General features: G+C 55.6%; 1 protein-coding gene across 1 annotated transcript in view; it reads right to left on the minus strand.

The window, feature by feature from the left end:
• Window positions 1-5,543: 5,543 nt before the first annotated feature.
• SYT2 (synaptotagmin 2) overlaps window positions 5,544-10,968 on the minus strand; it is a 103,072-nt gene continuing 97,647 nt past the window's right edge. Inside the window, exons 7-9 of the mRNA XM_034667056.1 lie at window positions 10,791-10,908; window positions 9,703-9,836; window positions 5,544-7,782 (exon numbers count right to left, since the gene is read on the minus strand). Coding sequence (XP_034522947.1) covers window positions 7,576-7,782; window positions 9,703-9,836; window positions 10,791-10,908 — 459 coding nt within the window. The 3' untranslated portion in view covers window positions 5,544-7,575. The remainder of the gene's footprint in view (window positions 7,783-9,702; window positions 9,837-10,790; window positions 10,909-10,968) is intronic.

The raw sequence follows: 10,968 nt of genomic DNA on the forward strand, positions 1-10,968 counted from the left end.
CTCTGCTCAGCCCTGTGTTCTCTGCCAAGCGGAAATCCCTGGTCACTGACTTGGCGCAAGCACGGGGAGGAAAGATTCTTTTCCCTTGCCGTCACCCAGCTGCTTGTAGCCCAAGCAGCAACAGAACAAACACACATGACGTCATGGTTGAAGAGTTCAGACCCGTCCCGGGGCCCGAAACAGAGGCAAAGCAGCATGTGTGATGTGAGGGGCTTCTAAACCGCGAACGTCCTTTCTCTTTCTGTACCCCCCGCTTGACCTGGGGAGGTGTGTGTTTGGAGTCCGGGTACCGCCTGGCGGCCACGTGGTCCAGCCCTCTGCAAAGGGAAGAGCCCACAGCTGAGAGCTCACGTTCTCAGCCAGGAGCCGCCCCCCCCCCGCGGACAAATCCCCAGCCCCTGGGCTGAGCAGCCTCCGGCCTCACCAGGCCACCCAGCCTACCCTGCCCGGCAACTAAAGCCGCAAGCCCAGAGCTGCCGTGCCTTCGCCGCCTTCTGTGTCTGGACCTCACAAGCAAGCGCAAGCCTGGGCCCAGAGGCCCCGCTCCCACCGGGCCGCCGTTTAACACGGCTGGAATCTCAGCCTGGACTAAGCTCACGAAGGTCTGGACCGTCTTCGAGGCGAGGAGACAGGTCCATGGGTGGGAGAGGGAACCGAGGAAGGAGCCTCACCCTTTCCAGTTCTTGGGGGTGTGAACCTGTGTAAAACCTCTGAACATAAGAGACTCCATCTTGGGACTGACACCTCATCCTGTGTTTAATAACAGGAACTGAACTATTGAACTAGGCAGAGGCACAGGACTGAACACAGGCCTGCTGCATCCACAGTCTCGGTAACAATTGGACACTGCAAACGAGATTTTCCTAGTAACCGACGGTACTCGGAAAACCAGTTGTAAAATGTAATTGTATCTTCCAATCATAATTTTTGGAAAACAACTTGTGTACATTTCCTAATACTTCCATAGTCGGCTGATAAAATCCTCTGGCTTTTGCTCTTGAAGGGGCACAATTGGGTTGCTACCCGAAGCTGGGTACCCTGAAGTGCAATTCTAAGACCCCACATAAATGCTTCTATCTCAGTTCTCCGTCTTTTCTCTCAACAGGGGCAGTTGCTGCCCTTTCTTTTTCCTTAAAATTCTAAAGCTTCCTCCTTGGCCCCTAACAACATCTTTGCCTCAGAAATCAAAGACGTTTCAAGTTCTTTACAATGCGGCAATTGAGGACTTCGTAGAAATTCTCACTTTTCAAACCTCCGATCCCTAGGCCCAGCTTCCATGTCTTAGCGCTCAGAAGGTGGCTGTTCCCCCCAGCCTCCCAGACCATGTCCCCCAGCACCACTGCCCTGACCCCAGAAAGCTGTCATGAGGATATGTGTGCCCCCCACCACCCATCCAGACTGCATCCCCAAGAAGAGAACAGGCCTCAGGCCCTTTGTACTGCTTCCCTGAAGGAAGGCACTGGCCTTGAGGCCAGATTCTCGGAGCCCTCACCCCACTCCCGCCCACCATGCAGACCCTCATGAGGCAGCCCCTCCCTCTCCCTCCCCGCAGCCCAGCAACCACTAGAGACACCCCCCACCCCCAAGTTTCTTTCAGCTCATTTCTTTAATAAGGAGACGCAGCTCATTACAAAATAACAATTTGACAAGAGATCAGACAAGAACAACAGAGTTCACATAAGGGGGTGTGGAAAGCATTGCCAAGCAGAGGAGGTGGGGGGCAAGGAGTGGGGGCCGGGGCTACACATGTGTCCCTGTGAAGACAAAGGCAGGGTTCCTGGTGGGGCCGATGCATTCCAGGGCTGACCTGAGGCAGGCTAGGGTCTGCCCCCCTGGTTTTGAAGTTGTCAGATCCCGGGGATTTCAGAAAGCAGCCAATCAAGTCCTTAGATGGGGAGGAGTCAAGGCAGAACAGTCAAACTTCCTTGAAGAGGGTCCTCCTTGAGGCCTGATGGCTGGATGGAGAGAACCCCGACCCCACGCACTCGGCTCTGCCACGTCACCAGGCCAGACGCCCTCAGCTCCTGCCTGCACTGCTGTCTGCTGTGGGTGCGGAGAGAGGAGAACCCCAGAGAGCGCTAGCGGGAGGCTAGCCGCGTCATCCCTCCGCCCCTCCAAGCTCCGGATCCCAGCCTACCCAGAGGGGGTCCCCAGCACTGAGGGCCCTGGGGCTTCTGCGCGCTCACAAGTCGTGGTTTGTGAAGGGCAGAGCCCACCCTGCCGCCTTCGGCCTTGTCCTCCTCATGTTCTTGTCTCTCTTCCTCCTCACGCTTACCGGTCACCAGGCCTGAGGCCTCCTGGCATTATTCCCATGAGTTGTCTGCCCTCGTCGGTGACCCTGGGGCCAGGGGCTGCAGGCTGGGAGCTACGTGCCCATCCTGGTACAACACAGTGACGTGGGCCCTGCAGCCCCCAGGTCTCCCCCCACCGCCCCGTTCTCACCACAGGGTGCTCCTGGGGAGCTGACGGGAGGGTCTGCAGGCCTCAGGCCACCCACTCTTGGGCGCTGTCAGCCAGCAGGAGGGAGCACGGCGGGAAGAGCCCCCCCACTGCATTCTCCAGTGGACCCCTAAGAGGCCCTCCTCCATCACCACCCGTAGCCCCTGACCCCACAGTGTCACAGAAGCAGGGCTGGTTCCGTCAAGCCCGGATGGTGATGGAAACCTGAGCCGCTGACTAGCTGCTCCTGAAAATCCTGGTTGCCTCCTCGGTGCCCTTTGAGAAGACACCCAAAACCACGGCGTCCCCACCACTGCCCCGTCCACATGCAGGATGGAGATGGAGTTGGGCTGTCAAATCCAGGTGGAGGGAGCCAGCTCGGGCAGGGCCAGCCGGGACGCCTCCTGGGACTCGGCCAGAACCCCTGGACGCTATCCGTGCCCATGACACGCAGCTGAGAGAGCGGGAGGGGTGACAACAGGTGAGCCCTTCACAAGTGTTCTGTGGGGAGCCAGTCAGAGGGACACGGGGGGCTCCTGGGAGGAACCCAGGGCAGTCTCCGGCAGGAGGCCCCCTTTATGGCTTTTCAGTTAATTCATACAGTGGGAGGAAGGGGCACACCGCACACGTACACGGGACAGCAGACACCGGGCTGGACACAGCGCACGGGATACTGAGGGCCAGCTCTGCAGATGGACGGTCAGCAGGTGGAGCAGAGCAGTCGGGCCTTCGGGGTGCCCCTGGCCCTCCCTCGTCCCCGAAGGCGGGGCTGGTGCCAGAGCCGGAAACCGATGCCCCAGCCCTTGGCTCCCATTGGGGGATTCCCGAAGGGGTGAGACAGGGCAGGGATTGGGGACAAAGACTTTACGTGACATAAAATCGAAGGGGCAGCCTCACCGAGGTGTGTAAAGTGGGGTCGAGGTCAGGGGTTAGGGGGACTCTCAGCATGGCCATGCGGCTATTTACAGAAAGTCAGAGACATGCATGTTGAGTAAACAAGACTCGGTTCATATGCTTATAGATCACTATCTCCTTTTATATATAACTGAATGCACGTGGAGGGGGCGTGAGGCTCAGATGGCTTCAGAAGGTTCTTGTTTGTCGTCACTTAAAAAATAAAGTATATTCATGTGTCTTCAAGTCACAGTGTCCCCTTCTCAATATTGCATCTCGAAAAGCAGGTTAAGTAAGATCCTTGGTGACCAGTCTCTGGCCCCCTGGGACTGAGGAGGAGACGGGAGAGTGGTCATAGAATAGGGGTGCCAGGTAAAACACAGGATGGCCTGTTAAATTTGAATCTCAGATAAACAATAAACCACTTTTTGTATCGTATGTTCCAAATGTTGCCTAAGACATACTTAAACTTTAAAATTATTTATTGTTTATCCGACATGCAAATCGAACTGGGTATCTTGTATTTTTATTTGCCAAATCTGACGACCATGTGGTGGGGCTCTGGGCCACCAAGACCAGGCCTTGGGACCCTTCCCTGCCTGCCACCAGCAAGGGCTCTGAGAAAGGGCCCCCAACCAGCCTCAGGTGGGAAGGGGGAGGGGAGGAGGGACAGAGTGCAGGGTGGGAGGGCAGGTCCTGGCTCAATCTCTTCCTACCTTTGCATGGAGGGACAAAGGACAGCCTCTCTCTGTATATGGTTGGGTGAGACCAAGAATTAGCATACATTAAAGGAACGTGGAATCTCTCACTCCCAACCCCAGGGGAGGTTTCTCAACCTCTCCACTCGCCCACTACCACCCCACTGCACGGAGGCCGGTTAATCAGGGAGCTGGTTTTACCCACAGGAGGACTGCTGCAACCTCTCTCTTCTCTCTCACTGGAGCCCTGGGCCAGCAAAATCATCTCAAACTGATTCTGCAGAAACCCAGCTATGTGTGGTTTCCTGGGAAGAAAACAAGATCAGGATCTGAGACTATAATCCCTGCTGTCCCATCCTCCAGCGGAGGGATCCCTGCAAAGGCACTTCTCGTTCATGCCAAGCACCTGTTCACTCAGTGTCTGGGGCTGCCCGAGTGTTCTCTACTCTGCTTCCCCCGGGCCTCCGCTTCCACTTACCAAGTCCAAAAATCTGCCTATGGCTCTGGCAGAGTTAGTTTCTCTTCTGGAATGATTATGCCAGGAGAAAGGAGAGGACTGAGCTTTATGGCCTCACCCCAGTTCTGGGTAGGACTGGGCTTGGGTCTTTATGGTCTCAGTCCCTTTGGAAAAAATCACCTCTATACTATTTTCCTGTCTGTAGTAGACTTTGGGAGTGAGAACGCACAGCCGCAGAGGCCTCCAGAACCCCTCACTAGCCAGACCCTAACTCTGTCCTACTTAGGGCCTACATCCCAGCATCCTAACCTCCCCAGAAATAAACCTGCACGGCAGTGAGTTCAGAATGATGCTCCGTGCTTCGGCAGCATCAACCCTCAGGTGTAGGAGCCTTACAAGCATAAGTTTGTTCACCTGCCGAGCTCGTGGACCTGAACAGATGCCTTCACTGGGATGGCTCGTCTGGGCCAAGTGCCCATCCGAGGACCAGCCAGGACTTAAGTGGGTGGGAGGGAGGAACTGTTGACCACTCAGGTCTCCCCCCGGCTCTACACCTGTGCCAACACTTAGTCTCTCAGCAACCTGCCCCCCCCAAAGCTGCTCACTAGAGATGGGCCCAGAGTGAAAACATCCAGCCCCTGTCTTCTGGCACATGGACACCCAAACCACGAGAAGTGCCCACCATTTCCTTTCCTCCCCATCAGGAGAGTGGCAAATCTTGGCCTCTGAAAGGGCTGAATGAGGCTCCTGGGCAGAGAAGAATCTCAGGTGGTAGAAAGTACATCAGGAAAGGGCAAAAGAGTGACGCTAAGGAAGATGAGATGGACAGGGAGGTCCTCTGAACAAGGATGTGGGATATGGTGGGGAGAGAGACCCTGAGAAAGCACCAAAATCCCACAGCTCTGGGGATGGGAGAAGAGTCCAGTGACTTCTGATGTCTATACCAGGACATCCTACTCTGCAGTCAGCCAGATTCCAAAGGCACCCTATTGTCCTACAACTCTCTACCATGACCACAACTCTGGTCCAAGGACCAAAGCTCACAGTCCTTGTCAGAGTCCTACCTTGTCATCATGAAGTACACCCACACTCACACAGGGCCCAGTAAAATACAATCTCCCACGTACCAAGGGCCACTAGCAAGAAGGAGAAGGGTCTCTGAGAGGTGAACAAGGCTGAGCCCCACTTCCCAGTCTGTTTCTGGAGATGTTCCTTCATCCTCTACTCTAACCAAAAACACGTGGCACAGCAGAAACAAAAAACCCATCTTTCTTTTAACAAAATAAAAAGACAATCTGCATTTTCTTCATGCAGATCCTCAAAGCCTGATTTTCTCTAACACTGTCCATCTGTCTTAGGTATCTACAGGACACTCAGGTGGCCCAGATGGGGCACGACAGGAAGTGCTGCCATTTTTGCTAGGAGAGAGATCCCCAAGCTTCTGAGGAAGCTATGTGTATTCTGTGGTGGAGAAATGGCAAGGGCCTCAGGGCTTCATGGATGGAAGAGAGAGGCTAAAGGAAGGGAGGCAAGGATGGGAGGAAAGGGCAGAAGGAAGTGGTGCTGGCCTCAGGCCATGTGAGACCTAACTCTCTTGCCCAGGCTGAATGTTTGGAACGAGGCTCAGTGCAAACTTGACTAACATATATATGGCTTTTTATCAGAGCTGGGGACACAAGGTGAAGAGGGAATGGAACACAACTGAGCGTGGGGTAGAAACCCCAGCAGGTGTCCTCCACCACCCATTTGGAATGGATAACCTGCTTCTCGGCATTCATAGAGAGAAGCCTCCCTAAGGAAGGGTAGGATGGGGCCTCCCCACATGTCTCCCTGGACCACGCCAGCTACCCATAAGCTGTCTGGCATGGAAGGCAGAGGAGTGGAAGCTGGGGGGAATTTCAGCACTCCCACCTATCTCATCTGGGAAATCTCTGCCATCTGTCCACCATCCTCCCCCTTCTTACCTGGACTTCAGGGGAACTAAGAATATTTAAACCTTCCTTTTAGAGTTCTCTGGCTCTGTACAGATAACGGTGTTCAGATAGCATTGCTCCACTTAGATTAAAAGAGAAAACAGAAGCAAAAGCATGATGGGGAATCAATGCAAATGAACCGCATAGCTTATATTCTGGAAAGGGAGAAAGCATCCGTGTTTCCCACTGGAAGGGAGTGAAGAAGATCCAGGAGTTTCATTTGGTCTTTCTAGGTAATGGGTCTTGTTTCTTCATAGTTCGATGTTAACTGTCAACAACAGTGAGTTCCCAGGAGTGATGGTCCCTGTTAGAGCCTGACCAATCTAGTGAATAGTTCATGTCCAGGAATGTCCCAGAAACCATGCTTGTGGGGAAACCATGCCTGACAGGAGGAAGTCTATGATGGCATCAGGGGTTTGGTCCTAGTTCCGGACAAATCCAGTCTCCACATCTTGCCTCCCACAAGGAGTATGGGAGCTTCTGGCATCTGACCAGGATTCTGAGCCCTCTCCATGAGCTGACAGAAGATCTCCCACTTGGACAGTGGACGTCTCTTCATTTCAGGGTCCCTGAAGAACCTTCTCTTTCCATACAACTTCACTGTCCATGGCTCATTCCAGGATTGCAGAGAGATGCTCACACACACACACACCCCCACGTGCACACGTGTACACACACACACACACACACACACACACACATCATAGGCCACTCTGTTGCCTTTCCTGTCAGGAAACAGGATGTGCTGCCATTTTGTTGGTCCAGAACACTCAAAAAACAGGAAGTGCTGCGACTTTCTGCCAGAAGAGGGCCTCACTCAGGGTGAGGCTTCAGTGAAGCTTTGAAGGAGGGAGAGGGAAATGTGACAGGGCATGCAGCAAGGACAGCTCCTGGGACGATGAAAAGAGCCAGGCTTCTCTTTCACCTGTTAGGGGACTCTCCTCACACAGCCATTATTGGGAAGTTGGTCTTTAAAAAGAGATAAAGGAAGGAAAAACAAGGACACAACCACAAACAAATGAGAAAGAAAACCTCTAAGGTTGCATAACTGAGGTATTGATAGCTCTGGATCTTGTCAGTGTCTGTCACGGCGTGGGGTCCCGGCCGCTGCTGCCTACTTGTTCTTGCCCAGAAGTGCGTCCACCTCCTCCTCGGGCTTGAGCGAGTGCCACTGCGCGATGGGCCTCCGGGGGTTGGCCAGCATGTCGGACCAGTGCCGCAGCTCCGTGCCTGTGGCATTGCTGCCCACAAAGATCTTGCCGATGGCTTCGTTCTTGCCCAGCTTATCATAGTCCAGCACGGTGACCACCACCTGGACTTTCTGCAGGGAAACAAAGGAGGGAAGGCAGTGGCAGGTGAAAACGAGCGATCCCGTGACCAAACTTCTCCTCCTCCATCCTCTACTCCAAATGCTCGGCAAGGAGAGGCTGCCCAGGGCACCTGGCTTCCCTCTCTGGCTCCAGCGAAGACCGAACTTACACGGAGGCCGAGGCTGCACCTTCTGGAAACAGCCTTTGTTTCTACCAACAGGCACTTACGGAGCATGTGCCGTGCTCCGGCTGCTGCTGAGGGCCTGGGGGTGCAGGGCGCTGAGGAAAAGGGAAAAGGTGAACATCACCTCTAATGAAAGCAGCAGACACGTACTCATAAACTTACAACCCAAAGTGATAAAGTTGAAGCTAGAGACGTAAGCACAAGGTACTATGGGAACTCAGACGAGGTGACAGTCCTCCTCTGGTCAGTCAGGAAAGGCTTCACAGAGGAGGTGACACAGAAACTGGGAAGTGAGGGCTGAGGGCTTCCCTAGGTAGAGAGAGGAGGATCCCAGGAAGAAGAGAACCCTGGCACTGAGGTGGGAGATTCACCAGAGGGGGAATGGGACTGGCTGGGGGGCTGCGGCGGGGTCTGGGGGGTGGGTCGTGAAGGCCTGAACAAAGGCGGGGCAGTGGGAATGGAAGTAGGGGCCAGACTGGAGAGGTGTTGAGGGAAGAGAATCAAGAGGACTTGGTGGTCAGTCAGACTGGCCGAGGGGACAATCTGCACCTTTCTCTGGTCTGCCCCCCCCCAATTCAGGCTCATCCTTTTAGGACCAAACTTGCTCCGGAAGCCTCAGCTGTGTTGTTCACCGTGCTCTGTGAAGCCCTCATCTCCCTGTGTTTCACTGGCCCATTACTGCTGCCCTCCCGACTGTGAGGTCCTTGACAGCAAGGACCGTGTCTTCTACACGTGGGTTTCTCCAGCACCTCGCAAGTTCCTGGCACTTAGGGAACACTCAGCAAAGTATGTTGGATAAATGAGAAAGGAGAGGGAAAGGGCAGGGGGTCTGAGATGATGCCCAGGTCTCTCACTTGAAAACAGAAGGCAGGTGAAGCAAACAAAGCAGGTTTGGCTGGGAGGGTGTGGGAAAGATCATATTGGTGTTAGGCATATCGAATTTGAAACACCTGGGCCAGTACACGTCGTATCAATCTTAAGTTTTCTACAAGGAGGACCCCTCTTGGGGTCCATTATCACTGAGCTGCCCCTTGTCCCCTTGAAGAATTCTCCAGAGATGATGGCGTCAGCTGTAATGATTCCCTTGGCACCCCTGCCTCCCAGCCCTAGGGAGGGTGGAGGAGGGGGTTGGGGGGGGGAAGAGAAGAGGGGGCAGTTTACTCCAAAGAGGGAGAGACCAAGACTCCAAGACGATCCAGCACTCTGCAATGTTCAACTCGTGCCATTTTCAGAGGCCACTCGTGGCCCTTCGTGGTGAAAAACAGATGTCACCTCCAACACTTACAGAGCTTGCTGGTAGGAGGAAGGAAGGAGAGAGTAGAGAAGGAAAGGATGGAGGGAAAGAGGAGAGAGGAAGAGGGGCGGAGGGGTAGCTGGGAGCAGGCCTAGGCAGCAGCAGAAGTGGGAGAAGAATGACCAAGGTGGGAAGTGGCTGGACCAGGAAGAGCAGGGAGGCCCCCACCTCCTCGGCCGATCCAACCTCACCGGCCCACCGCACACTCGTGGGCCCCCCGGTCCTAAAGGAATGACTCGTAGAACTGTTTCGAATAGCTCGTGTTCGTCTCAGAAAAGCGGAACGCTCTAGAAGGGGCCCCGGGCAGGAGGCCCCAGGATGGCACCGTGAGAGCCAGAGCCCTCCCCCCACCGAGCGGGTGGCTCGAGGCCTTCATGTGAGTTCCCTCCAGCCCCACGAGGGCACGCGTGCCGCCCCAGCCGCTTGTGCCCCCGTCCCCGAACACCCGAGCACCTGAATCTGCTCGAAGGGGATCTCAAAGCTGAAGGACTCGTTGAAATAGGGGTTCAGGGTCTTCTTCTTCACCGTCGTCTTCTTCTTCTTGAGCCTCTTGCCATTCTGCATCAGGTGGATCTTCACGTAGGGGTCTGCGCAGGGAGAGTCCCAGCCCCGGAGCGGCCCCCTTAGCCCCCGCGCTCCCAGCAAATGCACTCGCCTCCCAGAGCGCCCACCGACCAAGGCCAGGCGCCCAGCAAGGCCTGAGGCACAGGCTGCTGAGTCCAAAAGAAATGGAGTCAGCGTCTAGTTCAGGGGCAGCAAGCGGGCTGCACCTCGAGGACCACTGCGGGCTGATGGGCTGTGGCTGCCTGGAGCATTGCAAGGGGGACTAAGTAAGGCCTCTTCCAGAAGGAGTAAGGGGGTCCCTTGGTGCTATCTGTCCTAGGCAGGGGACAGAGGAGTGCTAAAGGCCATCCCTGATTCAGCACAATCCTTCAGATCTTGCAGATGAGAAACTGAGGCCCACAGAAGGGAAATGACGTGCCCCCGGCCACACGGCGGTCAGTGGCAGAGCTGGGGTTAGCCGACGGACCTGCCCGGTGGAGCCCGCCCACAGGCCTGACTCCCAGGAAGGTGCGGCAGAGGCAGCGTGCTCCCTGTCCCAGCAGACCCGGTGCTGTGCGCCAGCCCCACTCTGAGCGCTCCCCACCCCAGTCCCCTCCAGCAGGGCCTCTCCTGGAGGAGGGTCCCAGATGGTTGGTGACACGACAGAGAGGCAAGCTCTGGTCTGCACCCCATCCCCTTCCTACACTTCCCTGGGAGAAGTCACTAACTCATCTGGGAGATGAAGCTTCTCTGATCTTTCCTCCATGGCCCACGCTGTCTGGCAGCTCAGAGTGGCGGCAGGGCACCCTTGGGCAAAGGAGGGAAAGCCGGGCGTCTCCCGCTCCACGGTCCTGCCCTCAGGACCCAGGGCTGCTCAGAGATACCCTCTGTGTCCCAGGGCAGGAAAGTGGTCCTCTAACGGGTGTGTGAACGGAGGGCTGTGGGCAGTGACTGGCTCGCTGGTGCCACCCAATGGCAGCCAGAAGCCCTGCACGTACCTGAAAGGCCGCCTACGTCCATCTTCTTCAGGTTCTTGGCCTCCAGGATGCAGACAGTGAGCTTCCCGGCCGTGGGCACGTAGCGCAGGGAGGTGCAGATGTCGCCCAGCTTCTCTGGCTGTCCAGGGGGAAGAGCAGGATGAGGGCCATCTCAGCCATCCCACCGCTTCTAGCACAG

Source organism: Ailuropoda melanoleuca, chromosome 8, assembly GCF_002007445.2.
Source record: "Ailuropoda melanoleuca isolate Jingjing chromosome 8, ASM200744v2, whole genome shotgun sequence".
Classification (NCBI taxonomy): Eukaryota; Metazoa; Chordata; class Mammalia; order Carnivora; family Ursidae; genus Ailuropoda; species Ailuropoda melanoleuca.